This window comes from Ictalurus furcatus, chromosome 20 (genome assembly GCF_023375685.1).
Source record: "Ictalurus furcatus strain D&B chromosome 20, Billie_1.0, whole genome shotgun sequence".
Taxonomy (NCBI): Eukaryota; Metazoa; Chordata; class Actinopteri; order Siluriformes; family Ictaluridae; genus Ictalurus; species Ictalurus furcatus.
This window is the reverse complement of record NC_071274.1, coordinates 18,892,063-18,919,004: the sequence shown is the minus strand read 5'-3', so window position 1 is coordinate 18,919,004 and position 26,942 is coordinate 18,892,063. Positions and strand designations below refer to the sequence as shown.

Sequence of the window (26,942 nt, the reverse complement as noted above, 5' to 3'; positions counted from 1 at the left end):
ATTAACTCGGCGTACTTTATTACATTACTTAAGCGGTCACTTTTTAACCTGGTCAATTAGGTTTCCAGGCAAAACACTGGAGCTTTTCACTGGCCAATTAAGGCTTGCTAATGAATGACTCATACGTCCAGTCATTATAATAAAAATAAACAGCAATAAAGAAAGAAAGAAAGAAATCTGATGGATGTTTCGGTTCCCACCCGAGTGCGATCGCTGTGTTATCAACTGTCCAAAGAAAACTGTATCAGGAAACAGATTTATTGCGATATTATCATATGGCCCATCCCTAGAACTGACTACACACACACACACATCAACTTACCCAAGACTTCGACCTCAACCCTTCAAACTCTTTATACAGCATGTGTAAACAGAAACATCTAACAAAACGTAACACAATCGAACTGATTATACTGATGAGCTGTACGGCCCTAAAGCGCACGCGCGCACACACACACACAAAAAAGGCACTATATCCTAACCTGTATTTTTCCAAAGACTCCTCGTTCCCATCTATGTCTATGGCGGAGAATTCGTAAATACTCTTGGCGCTTTTCCAGTCGCTGGCCTGCGCACACTGCAATAAATAAGGCAAAGGCAATTGGAGTTAAAGGGCAGGAAAGTCAAACGCAAGTTAAAGTGCACAATGCGGTCTCGAAAACAGTCGACAGGTCACACGTGAACAACGAAAAGAAAATCGTCTGACGCGAATTATTAGACGATTATAGATGGCCCACACACCAAAGTCACGTTTAAAACCGTTTCAATCCGATCCCTCGACTCTTCAGGAGACCCGAGATGCAGTTTAGACAGAAGCGGAAACACATCAGTCACCCAAATCCTACTTTACACAACCCAAAAGTAAATAAATAAATAAATAAATAAACCCCACCTCCCAGTGGTTTACGCCATAACACATTTTCTATGACTGCTGAAGGTGGCGTCTTATAAGCAGTGTGAAGATTTCATGCAAAACCAAAATATTTGCATAGCCCTTTGAATGAAAACAGATGGAAAGAGTGCAGGAAGTAGATTATTACATGTTATGAGCTGAGAACTCAATTCAGATACCATTACATGTGAAATGATCTGGGTGAAAGATTGATTTGCTAGAGTCGAGTTAATCCGGAGTTTCTCAGTCATGTGACAGGTTGTTTTTTTTTTTACTCCAAGAGAGAGGACGAACCAGCGGATGGCGAGGGGACGCCTGCTCATAACAGGGTCTCGTCCCTGTGATGTAGTTTTGTTGATATTAAATGGATTAAAAAAGGTACGATTAATTTATTAAAAAGGTCAACATTGTAATCATTGGCAACCCAACGAGAAATAAAACACTTTGTGCAGTTGTTGGTAAATACAGTGACTCAGTAAGGCCTCACGTCAGGCCTCATATCGCCACCCGTCCACCAGCATTGAATATTTTCCCATAATGACATGCCAGGTTGTGTTTTATTCCTGCATCATGATGGATGCAGGTGCTGTTAATAACGATAATAATCCCTCTGCTACACTGCCGAGTAAACATAGCAGATTTACACACACACACCCCCCTTGTGTGATGGCAGGTCTTACAAGACACATTCGTGACATCACATGATCAGTGAATCGGATCAGTTCTGATCTCAGACCAGTACGGGCCCTATACCAGTGCTCAGTACGGGCCCTATACCAGTGCTCAGTACGGGCCCTATACCAGTGCTCAGTACGGGCCCTATACCAGTGCTCAGTACGGGCCCTATACCAGTGCTCAGTACGGGCCCTATACCAGTGCTCAGTATCAGACTGGAGCGTCTCTAAACATGAGCAAGCGAGCTTTTAGAAGAAGATGATCAGTTTGGTTCTTTAAACTCAGACTGGTGACTCTTGTAACATTTAGAAAACAGAAGTGAAGCATTTCTCAATCAGAAGCGTCATCAGGACACCGACTCCACCACATGTATTTCTCCTACTATATAGTAGGTAAATAAGCGGTTTCAGACGCAGCCGTGCTCTGTTTGCCGTAAAATGGTTGCGCACTGCCGTGTGTGTACGTGTCCTGTCGCAAAGTGCGGTGAAAACTCCCACACGACGCTAAGTGTGTAAATCTGTAACGTACGTCGATAATGCGACTAAAACAGGAATACTCCACATGTTTTAATTTGAGTTGTGTTTACTTCGCGTATGACTTTAGTCGGATTAAGCTCATCAAAAATAGCTGTTTACATGGTATACTTTCTTAATCAGAGTACTGTCTTAATCGGGTTGACATCATTATTGTTGTCCATGTAAACGTACTGACTGTCATTTCACCAGTGTAACCCTGTAACGTGCTATAATCCGGCGTTAGCAAACTAATCCACAATGCTAAACTAACTGGCTAATAAGAAGTAAATAATCTACTTTGACGGTGTCGCAATGATGAAACGGACATAACCGCCATTTTTAAATCCGGTATATCAGTACAGTGATAAACACAGAGCCGGCGCGAACATGTAGTTTAATATATAATTACGATGCAGCCTGTTCATGCTGACAGAGCAGGATTAGAGCCAGCTAGCAGCTAGTGCTCATTTCATCTCCGCGGCGGAGCAGATTAATGGAGACGCACACGCACAACTGCCCTTTCACCTACTCGTTACACAACACCGTTCAGACTCTTACGCACATTCATATATAAAGTCTAAAACGAGCAATAAACCCGGTATACACGACAGGTAGGTGGAAAATGGCCTTACCATGGCTCGGCTCAAACCTCTGCTTCCGAGCGCAACGAACACAAGCGCTCTGTGTAGCAACCACATCGTGTCAGGAACCTTATTATGTAACCACGCCCATAAACACAATCAAACCACGCCCTCTATCGCGGCACGAACCTTAACTACTACTACTAGTACTACTTACTTACTTCTAGTATACTACCACTACTAGTAGTATTTATATTTATTACTGAAATGAAATATAATTACTAATATTTCATATTTATACTACTACTGGTACTACTAATAATACTGGTACTACTTATTTACACTAGTACCAATATTACTTATTTTATTACTACTTTTACTACTAATATTTATATTTATACTACTACTAATATTTATTATTTTGTGCTACTACTACTACTACTACTACTACTACTTACTGCATTTATGGTACTACCAATATTACATATTTCTACGACTACTACCTGTACTACTAATACTTTTTTGTACTACGACTACTATTAATATTACCTATTTATGCTACGACTACTACTTTTTTCTAGTATACTACTACTAGTCGTATTTGTATTTATTACTACTAATTATATTTCCTATTTTTACTACTAATGCTACATATTTATACTACTACTGGTACTACTAATACTACTACTACTAATTTACACTAGTACCAATATTACTTATTTTATTACTACTACTAGTAATATTTATATTTATACTACTACTATTTCTTATATTGTGCTACTACTAAAATAAATATGACATATTTTTACGACTACTACCAATACTCCTATTACTTATTTGTACTAAGACTACTTCTAATATTACCTATTTATGCTACTACTACTACTACTACTACTACTACTACTACTTAACTTACTTAACAAAATTGATGTCTGTGTACTGTACACATTATCTTTAATCATCAATCAAGATTGAAATGAGTAAAAACATCTAGAAATAAGTTTAATAATCTTATATTCCGTTTCTTTTGTAATCTTATAATAGGAAATGCTAGTTAAATTTGACTATTTAAATATATAAGATATTTCACTTGTAAGATGTCTGTTTTGCTGTATAGGTTTGTTTGAGTGTCAGTGAAATGACTGAATAAAAATCTGACGAGGTACTGGACCATTCGAATACTGTAATAAAAAACAATACATGCAATAACTTTTCACTTTCCGAATAAAATTTCACTGTGCACTGTATCTGCTGTATATGGTTTAAATGACAATAAAAAAAACAAAACACTTGACTAATAAAGGATAATGCTCTTTTTTTGGATTATTGTAATACAAAATATACACGTTGAATATTAACACACAGTGGATACATTGTCGTACAATGTAAAATAAATTATTTTTAAAAAAGAATAATAATAATAAAATAAAATTATAAAGTTATTTAATATTTGTTAAAATGCAGGCAAATAGTTAGACACCATTTTGCGGGTCCTAATGTCGGTGACGTCACTTTGCCGGAAGTGATTTTCGGTAGTGTGTGTTTCGTTTGAAAGCTTGGGTAATTATCTGCCACTGTAACACACACATATTAAAGAGTTAAAGGAGGTGTGTAATATAGTTAATAGCTAATTATTTAAAGCGTCATGGATGATGAAGAGGAGACCTACCGCTTGTGGAAAATCCGGAAGACGATAATGCAGGTTTGAGGCTTTTCTCTGTTAGCATGCAGTGATGTTTACACACCACCACATGGTGTCCGGGTTTTCTATACAGAGAGCTCATTCAGTGCAACACACATCACAGAGTTTCAACATCAAGCCAGGGTAGTACACAAACTACTATTAGTGAAGAACCAGACAAGTACGAGCAAATCACATCTGAGCCTGAGGGGGTCTGAGATCACGTGACTAAACATTTTCAACGAATGCTGTTCACACTTCACTGTTCACACTCAAAATAACTGTCACTAGGGCTGGGCGATATATCGCTGTAATATTAATATCGTGATAAAGTACTTCACGATACACTTTTCTGAGATATTGTTGGTATGGTGATGCATTATTATTATTTTAAAAATTACGTATTAAATGGGACCGAATTAATGCTGTTGATTTGACGTGATTAAAAAAAAACCCCTTTTAAAGTATAAAAATATTGTCAAACTCAGTTTAACGGTTTTAGTTTATTTTACTACCGTTTTGCAGACAGTTTTTTAAAAAAAAAAGTTAAATTATATATTGTGATTACGCATCGTATATCGTAGAAATGTCTTCATGTATCACGATATGATATATTTTTCTATACGTATCGCCCAGCCCTACATTGGATTCAAAGTCCCAGAATGCAGCGCAGCTTTAGGACCCAGCTGAGTTCCAGCAGGTTAGCAGTTTTAGATCTGTGAGATGATGATGAAGACATGGTCAGCAGTATTAGCGTGAGAGTTGAAGTGTTGGAAGCAGATCTGTTTGAGCAGAGTGTACAGATAAGAAGCTGAGAAAGCTGGACAGACTAAATGATAAAGTGCTGCTGCATCGATCTCTTTAGGTAGAGATGAAGCAAGTGCTGAATCCCACTGGCACCACTATCAGAAGGTAGTCGAAGAGCACCATGGGTCATGTAGGAAACCAAAAACGTCGATGAAAGAAGTTTATATTAAAAAAGTCGGCTTAGAATTTAATTCCAAAGTAAATCTTGGACGCTCTCTGAAGATCACATGTTCATTATAAAGATGAATCAAGGCAAGTCGCTCAGAGTGGATGTGTTCCCCTTTCATTCCTGCAGCTCTGCCACGATCGGGGATACTTGGTGACGCAGGACGAGTTGGATCAGACGCTGGACGAGTTTAAAAGTCAGTTCGGGGACAAGCCGAGCGAGGGCCGTCCTCGGAGGACGGATCTCACGGTGCTCGTGGCTCACAACGACGATCCCACTGACCAGATGTTTGTCTTCTTCCCAGGTGACTGATTCAGAACGACCGTTTATATAAAGTTCACTGTGAGAACTTGCACAATACGAGTCCGAGTGATTTTGTAACTGAACGCGAGTGTAAACGTTAAATCTGAACAAATCCTGCAGACGTCTTGTAGTCGGTCAGCTGAGATGGACTTCATCTCCAGATGTTGCTTCTTCAGTTTTGAGGCTAATGAGGAATGAAAGCTGAGAGTGAATATTGTGGCTGATTTTAGATTTGTTTGTGTAAATGTGATACTGGAACATGTGCTTCATGGTGTGTGATGTATTTTCTGCAGAGGAGCCCAAGGTGGGAATTAAAACCATCAAGATGTACTGCCAGCGCATGCAGGAGGAGAACATCACCCGCGCCATTATTGTGGTCCAGATGGGCATGACACCTTCTGCAAAACAGGTGGGGAACACACACAGACACACACACACACACACACACACACACACACACACAGAGGCACTCTCTTTCACCCACACTACCTTACATACACACACTCGCACACAAAGGCACTCTCTTTCACACACTTTCTCTCTCACACACACACACACATTTACCAGGGTTGGGAGGGTTACTTAAAAATGTTTTCCATTACAGTTACAAATGACTTCATAAAAAATGTCATCAGTGTAACATAATCCAAGTCTCACAATATGAACGTAATGTAATCTGATTATTTTTGGATTAGTTCAAGGCCACATATGTAAAGAAAGTCAAGAGAAAAGCAATATGATCCAAAATACTTTTCTTTAGAGCTTATTTTAGAGCTTAAAAACATGTTCAATGTTTGGATTTGTTTTTAATTGATTAAATAAATAAAAGATCACTGTCCCTGATGCAGGTCACATTACATTACAAAATTTCGGGTGATCATGTTCTGGTTTTCCAAAAAGAGGACACCTTTTTTTTTCATATCTTAATAGCGTTTAAAACAGTGTTACTATGAATACAGATTTTAATACACTGAGAAAGACACACTATTAGCATCACATAAAAAAAAAAAAAAATATATATATATATATATATATATATATATATATATATACATACATATATATACACACATATATATATATAAAATAAAATCTCAGATGCCACGAGTGTACCTCCTGCCATCGTTCACACATTTGAATGACCATGTAATACGAATGCGATAACTTGAAATTAAATGGGCATTGTTTCGACTCGGGACAGCCGTCAGTGCTGCTATTGTCAAGTAACTGACGCCGTATACAACAGCACTTCACCTTCACGCGCTCGGTGAGAGTAGGCTAATGGTTGAGAGGCAGGAATTTGGCCAATAGTTGCTGCAAGTCTTTTATAATCGACCAATCGGTGTGCGAGAAGGCGGGAATTACAGAGAGGGGTTAAAACAACGCAAATATGCGCACACATGATGCAGTATTAGACCATAAGCACGTCATAATGAAACTAAAGACGAATCCCGACATTTTCTCAAATTTAGAAATCCCGGCTGAACGCTTTTTTAAGATCTGAAAAAGAGGACATGTCTGGGGGGACAAAGAGGACACACGGTCACCCTAACAAAAGCATTTCAGAGAACATTGTGTTCATTTCTACCAAATGAACTTTGCACAAAATGTATTTGCGCATGCAGAAGCAGGTTGCTCATGTGAGTCACGACTGGGCAGAGAGAACCAGAACTATAATCAAGCAGCTGTCTCTATTGTGTTGTGTAATACATGTATTCCGTTAATCCCCAAGCCTGATACACACACACACAAAGGCACTCTCTCTGGAGGGAGTGGAGGTTATTATAACAGTAAAAGGGGAACTATGTCTGGAATGAGATGTTCCACAAGCACATATGAGTGTGATGGTCAGGTGTCCACAAACTTTTGCCATATAGTGTAAGAGACATTGTCCTGACTTTCCTGAGTTGTTAAATGAGAGAAGTCTAGAGGTACCCTACCAGGTGACATTGCGTATGGACCTGTTGACTGTTTTTGCAGTCGCTGGTGGACATGGCACCGAAGTACATCCTGGAGCAGTTTCTGCAGCAAGAGCTGCTCATCAACATCACAGAACACGAGGTGAGAAACACGTTCTTCTCGTACAACACATGTATTTGAGAATCTTGTGCGTTTTGGGTTTAATAACACCGTGTTTTGTGTTTGCAGCTGGTCCCTGAGCACATCGTGATGACCAAGGAAGAAGTGACAGAGCTGCTAGCGAGATAGTATCCTTACTAACACCGACATGCTTCAATGCAGGAATTTCGTTGACCCCATCTGCAGCTGACTAATATAGAAGTGTTTCTTAAAAAGGATATTTGTCGTCATGCAGGTCCGAAACCGTGATCCGAAATTTCAGTTCCAGTTCTATGAACCATTTGGCCAAAGTATTCAGTGACAGGCAGCCATTAATTTCCAGTGTACTGTGCTGTGCATAAGTAAACCCCCCCTTTTTGTAGTGTTACAACCTGGAACTAAAATGTCCTTAATTGGGATTTTATGTTACAAATCTACACTAAATATCCCACAATACTGAAAATTATGTACAGATTTTTAAAGAATTTTACTGAATTTACATAATAGTAGTGAAACATCTGCTTTTTTTTGTTTGTTTAACCTTTGTGTCACACATAAAAATAAACATATATTGCACTTTCAGTTCTAATTAGAAATACATATGTTAGAAAAAGTGTTCGTGGAGTTTGAAACCCTTATATTTAATAATAATAATGATAAACCAGAGGAAGAGTGATGTGTACAGTAGCTATACAGTATTCTATATGCAGCTCAGCTCTTACCATTTCGTATCAGAACTACAGACACACCACGACAGCTCGGGCAAATCTAAATAACACGGACGATCATAGACGTGTTGTGACTCTTTCCTTTCGAGTGGATTTTCCTTCACTGTTGTCAGTAAGCTGAAGGAGAGCCAGTTACCCAGGATTCAGGCCGGAGACCCGGTGGCTCGATATTTCGGGCTGAAAAGAGGCCAGGTAAAGCATTATTAATATTATTCATATTTATGACTTCATATATATATATATATATATATATATATATATATATATATATATATATATATATATATATATAAACAGTAATTAAAAAGTAATACTTAATTTATACATTTCTAATGATTACTCATAATACTAATACTACTAATCAATAACAGTAATAAAAAGTACACCTGTATGTATTATTAAAAATAGCGAGAAAATTAATAATAAAGTAAAAAGACTTGTATTCTATTATGATCATATACATGTTTTTCTGAAAATTGAAAAATTCTGTTTTGATTATTATTCTAATACATACTGTATTATTTTATGATTAATACTGCTAATAATAATAATTATAAGAATTCATAATTCTACTTAGTAGTAAAATATGACAAAGAAGAAAATAAGTGTGGTACTTTATTATTAAAAGTAATTTTAAAACTATAGTTAGAAATAACTTGATTTATCCTTTTATAATTATTAATACCAATTCTACTACTACTACTAATAATAGAAATAAAAGAAATCATCATGTATTATTAAAAGGAATGAAAAGTGAAAACATTGATACTTTTATTCTAATTTGATTTATAATTATTATTATTATATAATACTTCTTGTATTCATTTATGATTAATACTACTAATAATAGCAATAAAAATAAGAGTTCATAATTATACATAGTACAGTATTGACAAAAAAAGGAAGTAAAAATGTGATGCTTTATATTTTTGTATTATTATTATTATTTCTGTTAATTAGTTATAATTATGAGTAATAATAATGCTATTAATTTGAGTTTAATCAGATGATTTGGGGTTGAAACAGGTGGTGAAAATCATCCGGCCGAGTGAGACCGCAGGCCGTTATATAACCTACAGACTTGTACAGTGAAGCTGCTGTGGTGAGGTGTTAAACTCGGAGCTGAACTCTTACACACTACTCATTATCATGAAGTTACTAGGACAGAGCTTTGTGTGAGGACAGCGCCGCTGTCCTGGGGGAAGTTAGTTATTAAATGTCGCAATGTTTTGTTTTTTCCTTTCAGGTTATCTATTAGGATCTGCTATTCTTCGAGCTGGAGATGATAAGGCGTGATTTGTGACCTTTAACCTCAGTTACAGCGTGTACAACTCCGTAACTTTCTTCTCGGTAACAGTTTGAACAGCTACACATTTCTAGTTGGAACAGAAGACGTGTTTGGACAGTTGTATATTCGTTTCATTTAAAACCAAGTTGTAGTTTTGCTGAATTGCTGAATGAATCTTTTTTTTTTTTTTGTAATAAAGTGTCTTGAACTTTCTGTAGTTCTTGTTCATTTTGTTTTTATTTAGCAATTTTTCCATAGTACCAAAAGTATATAAGGATTCAACATATGGCTTGTACATAATGTTCATTCACACTACAAGTGATTTTTGTAGTTTTTGTTCGTTCAGTACAGTACAATAACAAACACTAAAATATAGCAATCTTCTAATATGGATTTTAAAAAAAAAGAAGAAGAAAAACCTTGATACAAATGAAAAACAAGTTTAGCAAAAAAATATCTAATATCCACATCAAAACCAGAAAATCAGTTCTTTGTTAAGAAACGTGCCTAACCGTAGCTTTAAACAGAACATAAAAACAGGTTTGTTGCAATCTCAGCAGACATATTATTCATTCATTCACTGTGAAGTAGCGAAACCTGACGTGTCCAGTTTTAAGTACTCAGTAGTTCATACTGAAATGAATAATACTCAGTGCCTTCAGGTGCTCTATTGTGGTTTTTACATACATGCTAAACCAATACATGTAATAAAGATAAAGTAATAAAGATCTGAGGGTAATATTTAGATACCAATGGCTTTATAACATGGCCACAATTTCCTATGAACTTGAGTCAATATAGGGATTAACATTAGCATTAGCATACTGACCAGCAGTAAGCGGTTGTAAATCTGTAAATGTATAGTATACTGTATACATACTCATTCACCAGTTAAAACCACAGTACAATCATTTCCTCCTATTATTATTATTATTATTATTATTATACCCAGCTATTTCCATATTCAAGTCAATGCGATGAATGAAATGTTTAAGACAATATTAAAATCAGTGGAGTAACATAACATTTAACACAAGAGAACATCAAATAATATAATTTAGTACGAAAAAAAAACAAATGCATGTAATGATATAGATTAATCTCGATCTGTACAGCACTGTAGTTTTGGTTTCGGTAGTAAAGATGATAAATCTGGTTTTATTCCTGTTGTAGCTGAACTTTTTAAACTGTGATTTAACTTTGAAGTTTCTTCGGGAATACACGCGTCTCACTACGACCGTCGGAGATGTTCCACAGTCTGCTCATTATTAATACTAACAGTGCATGCAGAGCGCTGGAACGTTGTCCTTCAGCCATTAGGAGACGTTTAACCTCACGTCGACGCACGTTAACGAAAAATAATGAACAAAAATTAGTTTGGTAAAAATGCACTGGAGTAAGAGAATGCAAACGAATTTAAGAAAACAGACAAGTGATAAACATTCGTTTAAATGACATATTTCAAAAACAGAACCACGTTTACGATGTTTCATTTATACCTGCATAAGAGCGTACGTAACAAATGTTCTTTCATGGAAAGATAATTCAGAATAATCGAATCAAAAAGGTCATTTGATAATGCGCTTAATAACACAGCGCTGTCGAATCTTCAGTGTTGATCATTTTTATATTACAGCTTTATATTAAAGTTCCTGATGTAATTCAAAGTACAGGGTTTTATTAACGTGCTCATTCTAACGCCATCGTTTCTATGGCAACGGCTCATTCGGAGGGACTTCGAAACACTTCGATCTGTAACAGTGCAAAGAAAAACACTGTATCATTGTTGATATGAAGGAGACATTTGTTTCACAGCACTGTCTCTGCGTCTCAGTTCTGAGGGGCTCTAGTTTGTGTCATGATGTATTGGAACCAAACTGCTTTGTGTGCTTGGTCTGTGTTGTTTTGAGCGTTCCTAATCACCACGCCTTTCGCTCTCATTCTTGGATCTTCTTCTTATTGTCATCTGGTAGACTAGACATCTTTAGTTCTTATATCACTTGCACCTTAGATGTTTTGATTTTATCTGTGACCTGTTCCAGTTGACATTTATCATTATTAATCAGCATTTCTTGTGTGTGTGTATATATATATATATATATATATATACACACACACACACACATATATACATATACACACACACACACACACACACACATATTTGGGGAAAGTCTACATGGACGGACGACTTTGACAACCCGAATATATAACGCCTAGTGGCCATAGAAATGACTCGATGGAATAATAAACGTTTACGAAATCACACTAACGACAGTCTAATGCCCCAGTTACTTCATTTACATTTCATTTACAAGCTTTTTTTTTTAAATCATAGAATATTTGGTCACTTCCACCTTTGTGCATGGAGTTCCTGCTTGTTTACTGTAGCGTTGGAGTAGGGCTGAGCGATATATCGATATATAATATTGACAACATGATAAATGAATTCTCAGAGATCGCTGTTATGGTGAAGTATCGTGATATGACATTTTTGTCATATCGCCCAGCCCTACTTAGGAGATTAATAGAAAATAATGACGGTAAAGAGTGGGATATCGTGGCACTCTTTCCCAGACCTGAAAAAGGGTGTGGAAATTCAGTAGTCGTATGCACTAATGCAGCCTCCCTAATGCTCATCATGTTTCATTTTTTCCCTTTTCATGATGCGCAAAGTGTTGGAAAACTGAACACACGGAATAAGTCTTTTAGAGATCTCGCGAGATTTTTTTTCACAAGGTCACAAGACTGTTTATCGCGATTTTTCTTAAATTCACACTTGCATTCTTACCAACACTTTTATCAACTCATTTCTGTTCCCTTCACTCCTTATAGAAGAGAAGTGTGCCTAAAAACATTCAAATAGAAAGGATGAGTATAAAACATCACCATCATATACACGACCAAACTTTCCACCGTCTCACAAATATAACTGTTAGAAGATTAAAAGAATTTTTCAGTGCATTAGACTTTTATGAGTGCGCTGATTCAGCTGAGAGTAACCAAAACAAAAGCTACCGTAGTAGTATTACAGACTGAAAATGGATGGATGGATAGATGAACTGATGTTTCTGATCTCTACTGGTCTACCAGCTCTTCTGCACTTGCTCCACTGAAGTCATCTGTCTTATTGGGCTGCTCGAGGATGGTCTCTGGGACGACTGCGCTCAGATCCAGACTCACTCGGGGGCTTAGCTGGTCATCCTCCGTGCTGGTCTCGCTCTCCTGGCTTACCAGAATGCGCCGTTTACTCACCTTCTCCATGTCCTCCCCATCGGAGTCCGAGTCCAGAGAGCGCTCGCGGGAACCGGACGAACCCAGAGAGTTAACTGGAAAACAGACTCCGTAATTAGGTCGAATGCATGAAGGGAAAAAAATGCTAACTGGAATTGGAAGCTCACAGGTATCATATATGGCAATCTGTGTTAGTGTCTCACCACAGTCCTGCTCTGAGATCAGTCTGCTCTGCTCCTCCTCCACCTCCTGAGCTCCATCAGTACTCTCCTACAAAAACAACACTCACAGGATTCAGACATTTAGAGAGTTGTGACAAGTTGGGATGTTAGTGCTGGAGTACCAATATCTCAGGAAATTACAAGCCTCTGGTGATGTCTCATTATTATTATTTATTTTTTTTTGCTTTGACGAATTAGACTGTAAAACAGTACCCCTAGAAGCCATGCTAGGAAGCTGCTGATATTCTTTCTACCAAGACCCAGCCCTGGCGAGATATGCCAGAATCCCGACTTGACTTTGATTACTGTCTACATCCTATGTGAGGTATTGTAAGCTGCCATCCTAACAATCTGTTATTCTGATCTGTTCATGTGCTCCTGCTGCCTGGCGAGATATCCTGGATCCACAAACCCGTAGTGACTTGTACTCAGATCGACGCTGTCCACGATGCTTTTTTTGGCCATGTCACACCCTGTAAAATGTTCAACACACTCGGTACTGCGTGCTTTTCATATCTATGACTCCAGCGCTCTGCTCTTACCTGGCCCTGGATGGTGAAGATCAGGGAGGTTGAGGATGTGGGCCGAGAGTCTGAAGGGATGAAGATGTGATCCTTGAAGACAAGGAGGGCCTCCACGATGCGGGCCTGGTGAGGGTAGTCCACCAGGGAGGAGAGGGAAATGGTGGCGCCTGTGGGTTTGGGTCTCATCAGGGTCGGTCCAAACACAATGCCCAGATTACTGAAGCTCATCTTGTTATCGTCCTCTAACTCAGCCACTCTGAGAGAGAGAGAGAGAGAGAGAGAGAGAGAGAGAGAGAGATATAGAGAGAGAGAGAGAGGGCGAGAGAGGGCGAGAGAGAGAGAAGCAAAATTTGGACACCAGTGCATATTGTCTAATAAACTACTATGTGAGGAAAGTGGAAAAATGTGCTATTTTAAACAAAGACATCTATAAACTGTGTAGCATATAGAGTAGCATATGGAGACTGGAGTGTACAATAAATACAATACTGGCAGTATGTATAATATCCGTCGTACAATGCTACAAGATTCGTTCAACAGACCAGATTTTGCCCCATTCACCTGCGCAGGTGTCGTACGATGTATTTCAGTGTGGCGGTGTTGCCTGGTGGGAGATCTTTCAGCAGTTCTCGGAGTTTCTCTACCAGGTTGAGCACCTTGGGGTCGGTCTCCGCTCCCTGATCCAGCAGCTCAGGACCTTTCGCACTGTCTCCTCTGTCTGGGCCCTCGGTGTGCAGACTCTCCTTCGCCAGCCCCATTAGCTCGTTATACATGCGGAACGGCATAATGGGCTCAGGCAGCTGAAGAGGGAATAAAGATGATGTTAAGTCAAAGATTCCAAGGCGGTCTTTCGTGTTTTTTATTTGATATTATATCTAATCTTACAGTGACAAAAATAAACTATAAACATGAATAAGTCTGTATAAACACTTCACCAATAACTCAATCTCACTAGCAAGTGACTCGTCTACTGTTTCATGTAACACAAATGAACGATTAGAATTTTGTAATCATATTTAATCACTATTTTAAGAAGGAATTCACAAGTGAATATAACCTCAATCAGGGTTAAAGCAGAAAAAAATAGATCAGTTGTCATGACCCTTTTCTGCAACTATTCTGCACTTTTAGGGGGAAAAAAAGATTCCTCAAGGGTTCTTGGGATGATGAAATGTTCTAGCTTACTTTTCTGAAAGGTAAACCCTCTGTTTTAGGGTTCTGCATCGTACCATTATCCCCCCCCAAGAGACAAGATACGTAAGCCAATAAACCCTATTGCACTGCACTACATGGAAGTGTGCATCAGAATGATCTACAGCAGCAGAAGGAGCTTTAATGTCGGATGAAACACCTGTCGCAGGTAGAGTTTGAGTACGTTGCTGATATCGTGTGGAGACGCTTGAGAAAGTTCTACCAGCTCTTTGCCGTTCTCAAACGCCTGACACAGCTTCTCCACACGTGTCTTCACTCCATTTACACGGTATATTCCCTAAAAGAGCATACACACACACACACACACACACACACCATCAACTCTGTTGTTGAGAAAATAATAACTAAATGATAGCGTTACTATATTGTTCTTTAGAATTACGTAACAAAATGTTTATTGGATATAAACACAACACTCAGGGTTCCCAGTGGCTTTAGGGAACCATTTTTGTTGCTCGTGATCTTAGGATGACTCACAATTTGTTCACAACTTGCACAAATTACATGCAGCGAACTAGCATTAAAAAAGAGATGCTAACACTGTTAAACAAAGGGTGAATACCAAGTCTTATTCATCAGTGACAAATATTTTCTTGGTAAATATACATGCTGTGAGAAGACCTGTATTCACACACTCCCCCTCTACCAAGTGATTTAATATCACTTTTATTTGCCCACAACATCCAAACAACACGCAGGCCTGTGAATGGATGCTCAAATGAAGCATCGGTACAGCTACATACAGTATATTAGCATATATTCGCTTCTTTTATTGTATTTTCTCACCACAGCTTAAATTTTCTCACCCAAATTTACATTTTCCAAGACCTTGAGGTTTTATCTAATTTCTCAGGTGTTTTTCTGGACCGCAGAATCTCTCACCATCTTCAAAAAAACAGCTAAAGACCCACCTCTTCCGTGAACACCTACCCAACCCATAAAAAAATAAATAAAAACATTTACTCTGGCACTTACACCTCTACTCTGCACACTTTGCTTCTTCTGGAACTCAATTAATGGATCTTGTATGGTAGCACTACTTGTATTGTACTCTGCTTGTATTTTCTCATTTGTAAGTCACTTTGGATAAAAGCGTCTGCTAAATGATTAAATGTAAATGTTTTTCCAGGACTAGAAAACTAGGTTAAAGCTTTCAGGACTTACAACACACTTGGCAACCCTGATATTAATACTGAGTTTTCAGTAAAGAGAAGAAAAAAAAAAAAAAAAAACCCCACCTGTATGCCTTATCAGATCCGCAACCCATTTTAAAACACCCACTTCTTCCTTTACCTTCATCCTGAGCGCTCTCCTCTCGATCTCCTGGATGCACTTCTTGATGATGAAGGGTACTCCCTCCGAGTCGCCCTGCAGCACCTGGGAGAAATCTCGGCCGAACAGCTGTAGTCGACCCTGCAGCTTTTTGTGGCCACACTGGATAGCCAGGGACTCCAGACACTTCTTATGGCAGGCCAGAAAACACTACAACACACCATTAAACACTACATAAACATGGGAATTTCCTTTTGTGTACTTTTTTAGGAGAGCGTACAGCTATTCATAAAAAATAAAAAAAATTTAAAAAAGAGCCAAAGTGCAAACGATACTCCTTTTAATGTTAAACAAGAGACAGAGCATTAATACGTTTTAGGCTGCTTTAGGTAGAGTTCTTGGATTTAATCTTAGCTCACCTCCTCACACTCTGCTCCCTGAAAGTACACATAGCTGTCACATTCGCGGCACTTGGACGGAGTGCGGAGTTTCCGTAGCCGGTGTGTCTTGGCAGCTCTGGATAGACCCACGTTTCGAAACGGCCCGGTGGACACAGTCATCTCTGGTTCAATCCCATTCATACCTGACACGATACAGATCAAACTGATGGTATTAATATGTAATTATAATGTACTACTTTAAACAACTGTGATGACGACTCGTTAATATGCACTTTTATAGCTTATTCATACCATATTTAATGTCAGTTATGCAAACAGAAACAGAATACTTGAGCATTTTCCTCAATATAACCTTTATCTACCAGATCTGTAGCATGTGTGCGATTACCAGGGTGTATTATTATAACGGGGTAGGGTGATGAATTTGCGATTGGTGTTACCGAACTAGCAGACACATAATAAATGAATCTCAGAAACGCCTTGGTCTTGGCTTTCACGAATCGTTTGGGAAAGTAAAGTAAATTGAGTTGTTTTTATTGTATTGCCCCAGTGTTGGAATGTTGAATAAAACTATATAAGAACACCTTAGGAAAGACTTTTACTGTTCGAGTGTAAACGTTTGACAGATTTCAACAATTGCCAGTAAACTTCCATTACATCCAAGTTTAAACTCATTTATAATGGAAAAATCTTTCATTGGAGTCAACTGTTATTTTCTACTTCCTATATCATTGTCTTATTAAGCATCCCTAATAAATATCGTTAACTGATGTCGGTGCATCTTTTGAGCGGGAAAATCAAGAGGAGATGAGAGATTGCTATCATTAAAGTCCCTATGAAGAAGTGCTTTCAAACGCACAGCGTTATTCAGTGTGTTGACATAATTTCTACTGAAACAGGAAGTCAGGGCGGGACATTTTGGACGCGTATATCTTCTGACTGCGAATTTTGTCATTGTTTCGGAGCACACCAACTTATAGATAGCCTTAAGGCGAACGTGTTCAGACTAAACACCACAAAACTTCCATTTTGATTTCATGGGGACTAAATGGGTAGAAAGGGGGAGGAGCTACCAGGGGCTCAGTTAACATCAGGGAGTTCCAAACACTTGACTCAATGGTCAATCATTCACATCTCAATTGCCTCATCTCCCATTTTTCGTGGGAAAAGTAGAACACTTTGCATATTTTGAGTGATAAACTAATAGCAGTGTACCGCAAAGTTAAATTGTGGAGTTCCAACGCAAAATGTATAAGGGTTGGCACGTCTGCATTCTTAGTTAATCTCAACATTTTGAAATTTTTGCCTACGGTATTAGAACACCAATTTTGTTAAAAAAAAAAAAAAAAAAAAAAAAAAAAAAAAAAAAAAAAAAAAGCCAGCGTGTTCCTTTATTTAATTAATCTAATTATTCAAATAGTGAAAACAGGTGTGGACCCATCCTTGTAAACCGTATACATTATAAACATATGCCCACAAATTTAAAAACCATATGTAGACAGAGCGTTACGTGCTCACTTTGTTCAAAAGATGTCACATTGCCATCATTCTCCTCGATGTCCTCGTTGGAAGACAAGGTTCCAGCTGATACCGGTCTTGGAGCCTTTGAGACATCTCCTGTAAAAGTATTCACTGCATTAGATCTTAAGCATGTATGTAGTGCACGTCTCTTACGTAGTATCGTCTTCTATCTGTTTAGACTGTCCCCGGTGTGAACTGTGCCCGATTCAGGGTGTGTGGTTAGTATTGTGGCTTGCACCTGAGCTGGTGGTAGGAGAACCCAGTCCACTTCCTCCTCCTACACTGTCTGTGTCACTCATCATCGAGGGCCAGGACTTATGGGCCTGTTGAGCTCGATCTGCAAAAAAAATAACAACCAGAACAAAACAGAAACTGAGAAAAGCATCATGGTGAATTCTGTGACATACTGCAATCCTTTGATTCATGCAAAATGCATTATTTTTCTGTATTGTTCATTTAATTCTCAAAAAAAAAAAAAAAAGACCTCTTCTGGTCTTGACCACGCCCCCTTCTGCAGACACCACCAGTTCGTTGGTGTGTGGGGTCTCCATGTTGCTGTGCTGCTGGTCGTCAGTGATGCTATCATGACGGGTGCGAACAGGATGACTACGCAGAGTAAAACATTAACACAGTATTACAGATCTGTTGCTCTTATGAAACTTTCTGAATGTGATCATTGTTGTAAACTTGCTGTTATAGGAAATTAATTAACTGCAGGGTGGTAACAATAACTCTGATTCATGTCGGGATGCATCACACCACCTCTTGTTGATCATTTCCTATAACAGAATGCCCTGTTGTGTTTTACTCCACCTTCTGTCTAAGGACATTTTTGTGGAAATTTTTACCCTCTTTCTTTTTCTTTGAATCTTTTATTAATTACTCCATATTTATGTTAACATTCTATTATATTTGCTTAAACAGATGAAGCCACAATTCAAGAAAAACAATATATAGAGATATGTCGGTATCCTCCACAGTACAATCTGGACATTAATCTGTCATATAAATGACAGGGGTGAACATCATCGCAGCCAGCCACACCTTGCACAATGAAGCACCCTGTAATAAGGGACTCTTTGATGAAGGAGTAACTCACTGTGTGCCTGAGGCGGAGTACGGCTCGAACTGGAACACTGTGACCCGCTCCGTGCTGAGCTGCAGGTTTTTGACGTGTGCAGCATACTGCTGGCCAGGATCGTAAAGCTTACAGCTCTCGCACAGTGTCTGGTAATGCACGGGCAGCGCCGCCGTCTGCATGTGCAGGATCTGGTAGTACGATATGGTGCACTGATGATGGGGGGAGAAAAGGGAGAGACGACCAGAGGCTCACAATTAGAGACGTCTCAAACTCATCTAGACATCGAGTGATTCATCTAATTAACAGAGGGCCGGTTTATCAGACACCGATCAAGCCTGGTCTTGTACTAAAAACACAGTGTCAGGGGTGATTCAGCACTCAAAGTCATTTTTACTCTAGGCTTGAGCTTAATCCATGGGAAAATATCCCACATACTGTATTCCTTCACAAAATGATGAAGTATGGTGTTTATTATTAAGTAACATTACTCTAGATACATTTTTAATCTTACATAATTCTAAATTTGTTAATAATTGCCCTTCTCAGCCCACGTCAGGAATCCCAGCCTGACCAGCGCTGCTTTCATGTTGTTTTATTTTGGGTTCACGTCACGTGTTTTTGTTCCTGTCCTGTCTCTGCCCCTGTGGTGAGGTGTGTTACCTGACTGTGTTCACCTAGTTCTGTGTCTCACCTTCATTAGTCTGGTTATCTCTTGTGCCTTGTTTCGTAGTTTCAAGTTTCCTGGTTTTCACCAATGCTTGTTTTTTTCTTGTCTTACAATTATGGATCACACCATTGTGTTACCATCTGTCCCCCACATGGAACTTTGACAGTCGTACTTGGATTGCCCGTAATGAATACCATGCTGGGTTTATGTGCTTCATCTAACCACACCATACAGCATTCGGGTTCTAGTTGTTTCATACGGCAATTACAACATTTTTATTATGTGAAGGACTGTTTCTCTCACACACACACACACACACACACCACTTGTATTTTCCTTTTGTAAAGGTATATACCAGAATACAATAGTGTTTCTGTTTGTTATTAAATTTAAGATTTATGTGGTCTGTCGGAAATGTTGGAAATCATCTCTCGAGAATCCAAAAAAGGAACTGACAGTTCCTTACCTGTGGAGAAAATACTTCATAACATCTACTCGACTACTTAATAACACATTGCTGCTAGCGTAGCGTGGGGCTTTTTGGATGGGAAGCCCCAAAGGAAGCGTGCGTGTGTGTGTGTGTGTGTGTGTGTAGGATGAAAACTCACTGCGCGCAGTATCTGGTCACTCTGTCTGATAACGTCCTGGATCTGTTTCAGCACGTTCACCTTCACGTCTTCCAGCTCCTGCTGCTGAGTGGTGGCATCAGCAATGCATGTGCGGTATGTGGCCTCAGCCTCCTCGGCCTGGGAAGCACACGTAAACACACAGAAATATGATATACAAATTTATACCACGGCGCTGATTCTGAGTGGTCAGATTTATTTTCTATAACAGCAGCACTGATTATCGTTTCTACAGTGGTGCTAATAGCATGGCCTGTAGTGTTTATTATATATTTATTATAATGTCTACCTTTGAAGTATATCTGACATTTTTCCTTACTTACGTCCTGTACTGTTGATGAGATCTCTTCAGATTTAGAAGCTGTTAATGTGTACAGAGTCAGATTAAAAAACTAAATGGTTTTATACACACACTGACTTGCTACTACTAGCCTGAATCTTGATGAAAACTTGTGGTTATAAATATTTGTGTCATGTAACCCTTGCATAACCACCCGTTGACATGTCTAGGCTAACGATTCTCACTCCTGTAACTACGTACTCTTCCTATTATTCTTACTCTAACTAAGCCAACTAAGGACCACAGAAGCTGAACATGAGCAGACCTTATTTTCTTATTTTACTTTCGCAGGGGTCGATGTACTCATTCCTACCAGCATCACACACCATGCATGACTCTACACAGTATTCATGTGGGTGGAACTGCTCGCTGCATGCCAAGACTTCACATCATGATTTACTGTTGCAACACTTTTGCATCGTTTGCCAACGCCGACTCAGATTAGGTGAGGTGTACTGTAGAGAAGTCACAATTTGTTCCTCAAGTTGTGAGTCTGTGGGTTTTTTGTGTCATTTCCTGCCTGGAACAGGAACTGACCTTGTTGCGGGCCTCCTCTTCGTGTCGTCTCTTCCTGTCCAGAGTCTTTTGGGTGGAGCCGCTTCCTGTTCCGCCGTGTTCTTCCTCCACCTTATTGGCCACGATCCGTGCCTTTTCGTATTCCTCGCAGCGGGTCAGGTACAGCTGGCGCGCCTTACGCAGGTTGTTCTCGGCGTCTCCCTGTACGTGCACCGGACAAGCACGCATGATGTCACACGTTTATATAAACATAACCGCACTTTTTTTTACACAACATGTTCAGGGAGACGCCGAGCTAATCTCACTGTGCTTGTATAAAGCCATCCGATACTACACATGTATTATTAAATATATTTATGTGTGAATAAACTTTTTTGAAGCTTAGTATTCCAACATGCAGAGGATATATGTGTGACTGAGTCTGCATACCAGTTTCCTCTTGGCCCTCTGCCACTGCTCTTTAATCTCTCGACGCTTCTTCTCATGTTCCTGTTTACGCTGCATCAGAGGCTGAAGTGGTTTAGGGGCAGAGAAGAAAATGAGAACCGTAGGTTAATTTCAGCTTTATTTACAGTCTACATGCTTTTATTTACCGACATGGTGCTGGAATATATAGTCCCCTGCTGTATGCATGTATGGAGACATTTGGGACACCCCTTTTTAGTGACTGTTACCTGTAGAAAAGAGTGTGTGAGCACAGAGTTTATGGACTGCTGCACACCCATACTCTGCTCCAAGTCCTGCTCCAGAGCCAGAGAATAGATCGACAGCAAAGGCATAGGGGTCTGAGAGAGAGAGATAGAGGAGAAAAAAAGAGAGAGAGAGAGAGAGAGAGAGAGAGAGCAGCAATAATATAAACTGCAATGTAATATAACCAGTCTTACATATTAAATAGCTTTAAAACAAACACACACACACACACACACACACACACACACACACACACACACACACACGCGTTCTCTACCTGTGTGAAGCTCTGCTTGCTTGACTGATACAGCCTCTGAATACCTTTAGCGAACTCCATCTCTAACATCCAGACAAAGTTCAGAACATGTTACAGACCTGTTTATGATACTAGTTTATTTCAATTCCTGTCTGCGTGCTTCATGTCAGCTCCAAGCAGAGAGATCAAAATAGAGTGAAAGAATAAAGTGTCTACATTTTCAGTTACCGAGCACAATGCGCTTGTCCACGTAGCTTATGATGTCTTTCATGTACTTGGCGATGGCCTTTGCGTAGCCCAGAGCTGAGTCCACTCCTCCTTCACTGTGCTGCAGGAGGATGTCCACCTGCTCCGGGCTCATCACTGAGACACACACACACAAACACACACAATGATAAAGATATGGTGGTAGTATTGAGGAAAACAGCCAGGCTGCAGAGAGAGAGACGGAGAGAGAGAGAGAGAGTCGATCAGATACTCACTACAGTCCTCATGGTTGCGTCGGCTCCCTCCCTCCACACCCTGTCCCATCGGTAGTCCGGACAGGTTCTCCATAGACTGTTCACCCACACACAGAACACACATAAATCATTATAGTGGAGCTTCACAATATATTGTTTGTTTATCATTACCACAATGTTGGGCAGGGTTTCTCAAACTTTTTGAAGACAGGGATCCCTTTAACTCCATCCATTTTCTGTACCGCATACCCTACGCAGGGTCGCGGGGAACTCGGGGGCGCAAGGCCGGGGACACCCTGGACGGGGTGCCAAGCGTATACACATTCACACGCTATGGGTAATTTGGAAATGGCAATCAGCTTACATGTCTCTGGACTGGGGGAGGAAACCAGAGTACCTGCAGGAAACCCCTGATGCACGGGGAGAACATGAAGACTCTGTGCACACAGGGTGAATGTGGGATTTGAACCCCGAACCCTGGAGGTTTCGAGGCAAACAAGCTAACCACTAAGCCCTCCTGCACGAATCTCACTACTGAACTGAACTATTGAAATATTAGGCTTATTACTCAAACGTTCCCAGTGATCTCCATCCATTTATTGGAGCCCTAAACTTTCATTAGGCTCAAATTCATTATTAATCATAAGCTAAATTATTTTTGAGTTATTGAGGAAGTGTTTACACAGAATGGTACGGAAAACCAAAAAAAAAAAACACCATCCTGTGAGCAGCAGTTCTGTCGGTGTGATGCCTCGTTGATGAGAGAGGTCAGAGGAGAACGGCCAGGCTGACTTCAGCGGACAGGACATCTCCAGTAACTGAAAAGAACCGCTCTTTAAAACCGCGGTGAGCAGAAAAGCATCTCAGAACTCACAACACATAGAACCTTGAGGTGCATAGGCTACAAGAGCAGAAGACCACATGGGGTTTCGCTCCTGTCAGCCAAGAACAAGAATCTGTGGCTATAGGCTCAATGAAACTGGATAGAAAAATACCAGGCAACAAAATTGGTAAAAAAAAAACTAAACAAACAAAAAAAAAACCCACTGACCTGGTTATATTTCACTGTTTAAAAAATTATATTACAGAAGCCAGGAATATACAAAAGAAAATCACTCTACTGGGTTCTGAAAGCATTCAGAGTTTGCAGAGGATCTCAGAGATAGAATTAGCATACACACAAAAAAATGTTGTTTTTGTCCATATTGTATACCTCTAATGTTTGCTAGTAAGCCGACATAACACCAATCATTTTTTCCACTGGAGAAGATTTCTGCAGCTGATATTCTTTAAATACCCTTAATTATCTACACAAATCTACACAAATATCTTGACTTTTTTTTTTTAGAGGGAACTGATAACACACATGCTAAGTATAGCTCCAGCGTTTGCCAGAACTATAAGGAAAGAGGAAACCGGCACTTCTCTAGTTAAACGAGCGGTTATCTGCAGTCATGTGAGCGTGTCTTGTGGGGAACATTAGAATGAACGTCAGGTTTACAGTGTGGCTCGGTTGACCTCCACGACCTTTTCGGTTTCTTCAAGTTCAATTTCAGTCCTGCAACTACTGGGAATCTGAGCAGAATTTTAACTCGGAACAGAGGGCAGTGACAGAAAGCTTCTCCTCCTGAAGCTGAATACAGAATTAAATAGTAAGAGGTAGTGTAAATATGAACTGGAGACTGTCTGCTCAAGAGAGTTAGAAGAGGAAGCTATGACAAAAACCTAGAACAGGAAGCAACAAACAGACAGACAGAAACGCACGCACGCACGCACGCACACACGCACACACGCACACACGCACACACACACACACACACACACACACACACACACACACACACACACACACACACAAACAGCATCTGTCCTGCTCTCTCTTTCCCTTTGTACACACAAACAGTTAGGAAATGGTTGGTCATGGGTGTGCTACACCTCTGTGGTTGAAGGAGAACACACATTGTCTGTCTGTCTGTCTCTCTCTCTCTCTCATCCCTTCCTCCAGAGTTACTCTTTATTTTTGTTGGCCATCAACACACAGTTCTGGATTATGATTATGCACTTAGCTTATCTGTTTGTGGAAACAGACGGCTTCTTGTAATTAGTGAAGAAGTGCATGTCTAGATAGACAGATAGACAGACAGATAGATAAATAGATAGATAGACAGACAGACAGATAGATAAATAGATAGACAGACATATAGAGAAACAGATAGACAGACAGACAGACATATAGGTGGACAGACAGACAGACAGATATATGGACAGACAGACAGATAGAGGGACAGACAGAGACGGATAAGCAGACAGACAGACATATAGAGAAACAGATAGACAGACAGATATATAGGTAGACAGACAAACAGAGGGACAGACAGAGACGGATAAGCAGACAGACAGACAGATAGACAAGAAATAGACAGAGAAAGATAGACAAATAGATAGACAGAGAAACAGACAGATAGAGAAACAGACAGATATATAGACAGACACACAGACAGACAGACAGACAGACAGACAGACAGAAAGATAGATTTTGTCACATTTTATCAACAACTAGTCCAAATGAATTTTGTCATGGTATAATTTTACATGTTGTTACAGCTGATAAAATTTCAAAACCCTCCATCAGTACCACTTTATGTCGGGAACATCGCTGTGTCACTGTGTCCTGTAACGATGATGCAGCCACTTTTACTGTCATCACTAGAATATTTCAGTTGGGAGAATTTCTGTTGACTCCTGATTGGGCAGGCTCTTGTTTGTGAATGTGTAGTGGAAATCTCCCTAAATAATTCAACAAAGCCGGCTATGTGCCACTGGTCCCACACACACACATACATACGCGCGCGCACACACACACACAGTCATGTGAAAAAATAAGTACACCCCAAGGAAATTGTTGGCTATTTTGACAAATTTGGAAAAGCAAACATTTGATCCTCTTTGAAACAGCACCTATTAATAAAGTTGATACACTATCAAAATGACACATAAAATTGACTTTTTGTAGTAATTTTCACAATTTAAATTAACAAAAAAAAACATCAGTCACATGGAAAAGGTAAGTACACCCCTACCCTACACCCTATTTATCACACCTTCAAATCCATAAAATTTGAATTAGGTGTTGAAGATTGGGTGTCTGTGATTAGAACCTGCTCAGGTCTTATTTATAACCCTCTCATATATAGTGTCTGGTGTTCCCTGTGTGTGGTGGCATCATGCCAAGATCTAAAGAGTTCTGTAAGGCCTTCAGAAAAAGATTGTGGCGGCCTATGAGTCTGGAAAGGGATTTAAAAAGGTCTCCAAATTATTTGAAATACATTGTTCCACTGTAAGGAAAATAATCTACAAATGGCGCAGATTTCAAAGACTGCCAATCAGTCCAGGACTGCCCGTCCCAGCAAATTCAGCTCAAGATCAGACTGTCTGATGCACAAAAGACGTCTCCAAGAACCCCAAAATTTCATCATATGATCTGCTAGTAAGTCTTGCAACTGCTGGTGTAAAAGTGCATGCTTCTACAATCAGAAAGAGATTGCACAAATTTGACCTGCACGGGAGGCGTGGCAGGAAAAAGCCTTTGCAAGACTACACTTTGCCAATGAGCATATAGGCAAAGTCCAGACCTTTTGGAATAATGTGCTCTGGACAGACAAATCAAACAGAGTTGTTTGGCCACAGTAACAGCAGACATGTTTAGTGCAGACCAAAGACAGCTTTTCAGGAGAAGCACCTCATACCAGCTGTGAAGCACGGTAGTGGAAATGTTGTGGTTTGGGGTTGCTTCGCTGCCTCAGGGACTGAACAGCTTGCATTCATTGATTCAACTATAAATTCTGCATCATATCAAAAAGTGCTTGAAGACGACGTGAAGCCATCTGTCCGAAATTTGAACCGAAAGTGGACTTTTCAACAGGTTAATGATCCTAAACACACTAGCAAATCCAGGTAGGAAGGTCTCTAAAAGAACAAACGGAATGGCCTAGTCAAAGCCCGGATTTGAATCCCATTTAAATGTTGTGGGGGGATTTGAAAACGGCAAGCACATGCAGGAAATCCCCTCAAACATCTTGCAGCTGAAAGAATATTGCATGGAAGAGTGGTAAAAAATTCCAGCAAGCCTGGTGGACAATTATGCAAAACACCTATAAGAAGTTATTTCTGCTAAAGAGGGCAATACTAGCTTCTGAAGCCAAGGGTATACTTACTTTTTCCACAGA

At 39.6% G+C, this 26,942-nt stretch overlaps 3 protein-coding genes across 5 annotated transcripts in view; 1 reads left to right on the top strand and 2 right to left on the bottom strand.

The window, feature by feature from the left end:
* The window catches only part of gpx4b (glutathione peroxidase 4b), a 7,142-nt gene extending 4,321 nt beyond the window's left edge, over positions 1-2,821 (bottom strand). The window contains exons 1-2 of the mRNA XM_053651801.1: positions 2,715-2,821; positions 483-577 (exon numbers count right to left, since the gene is read on the bottom strand). Of these exons, the coding sequence (XP_053507776.1) occupies positions 483-577; positions 2,715-2,780 (161 nt within the window). The 5' untranslated portion in view covers positions 2,781-2,821. The remainder of the gene's footprint in view (positions 1-482; positions 578-2,714) is intronic.
* A 1,348-nt stretch (positions 2,822-4,169) lies between these two features.
* On the top strand, positions 4,170-9,907 carry polr2ea (RNA polymerase II, I and III subunit E, a). 2 transcript variants are annotated; one of them, XM_053651800.1, is made up of 8 exons: positions 4,170-4,365; positions 5,447-5,621; positions 5,914-6,029; positions 7,601-7,681; positions 7,769-7,827; positions 8,520-8,598; positions 9,433-9,513; positions 9,653-9,907. In XM_053651800.1, the coding sequence occupies exons 1-7, from the start codon at positions 4,309-4,311 to the stop codon at positions 9,496-9,498; spliced, it is 633 nt and encodes a 210-aa protein (XP_053507775.1). In that variant the 5' UTR covers positions 4,170-4,308; the 3' UTR covers positions 9,499-9,513; positions 9,653-9,907. The 2 variants fall into 2 exon arrangements, with proteins under 2 accessions (XP_053507775.1, XP_053507774.1); XM_053651799.1 differs by having other exon boundaries at positions 4,171-4,365; positions 9,433-9,508.
* A 1,181-nt stretch (positions 9,908-11,088) lies between these two features.
* The window catches only part of arhgap45a (Rho GTPase activating protein 45a), a 33,197-nt gene continuing 17,343 nt past the window's right edge, over positions 11,089-26,942 (bottom strand). For both annotated transcript variants that reach the window (XM_053651789.1, XM_053651790.1), the window contains exons 6-23: positions 22,738-22,813; positions 22,484-22,618; positions 22,277-22,338; positions 21,984-22,094; positions 21,739-21,819; positions 21,331-21,510; positions 20,436-20,573; positions 19,179-19,369; positions 18,564-18,685; positions 18,318-18,416; positions 18,077-18,175; positions 16,577-16,740; positions 16,179-16,367; positions 15,025-15,162; positions 14,235-14,473; positions 13,692-13,929; positions 13,132-13,198; positions 11,089-13,023 (exon numbers count right to left, since the gene is read on the bottom strand). In XM_053651789.1, the coding sequence (XP_053507764.1) occupies positions 12,773-13,023; positions 13,132-13,198; positions 13,692-13,929; positions 14,235-14,473; positions 15,025-15,162; positions 16,179-16,367; positions 16,577-16,740; positions 18,077-18,175; positions 18,318-18,416; positions 18,564-18,685; positions 19,179-19,369; positions 20,436-20,573; positions 21,331-21,510; positions 21,739-21,819; positions 21,984-22,094; positions 22,277-22,338; positions 22,484-22,618; positions 22,738-22,813 (2,580 nt within the window). In that variant the 3' untranslated portion in view covers positions 11,089-12,772. The remainder of the gene's footprint in view (positions 13,024-13,131; positions 13,199-13,691; positions 13,930-14,234; positions 14,474-15,024; positions 15,163-16,178; positions 16,368-16,576; positions 16,741-18,076; positions 18,176-18,317; positions 18,417-18,563; positions 18,686-19,178; positions 19,370-20,435; positions 20,574-21,330; positions 21,511-21,738; positions 21,820-21,983; positions 22,095-22,276; positions 22,339-22,483; positions 22,619-22,737; positions 22,814-26,942) is intronic.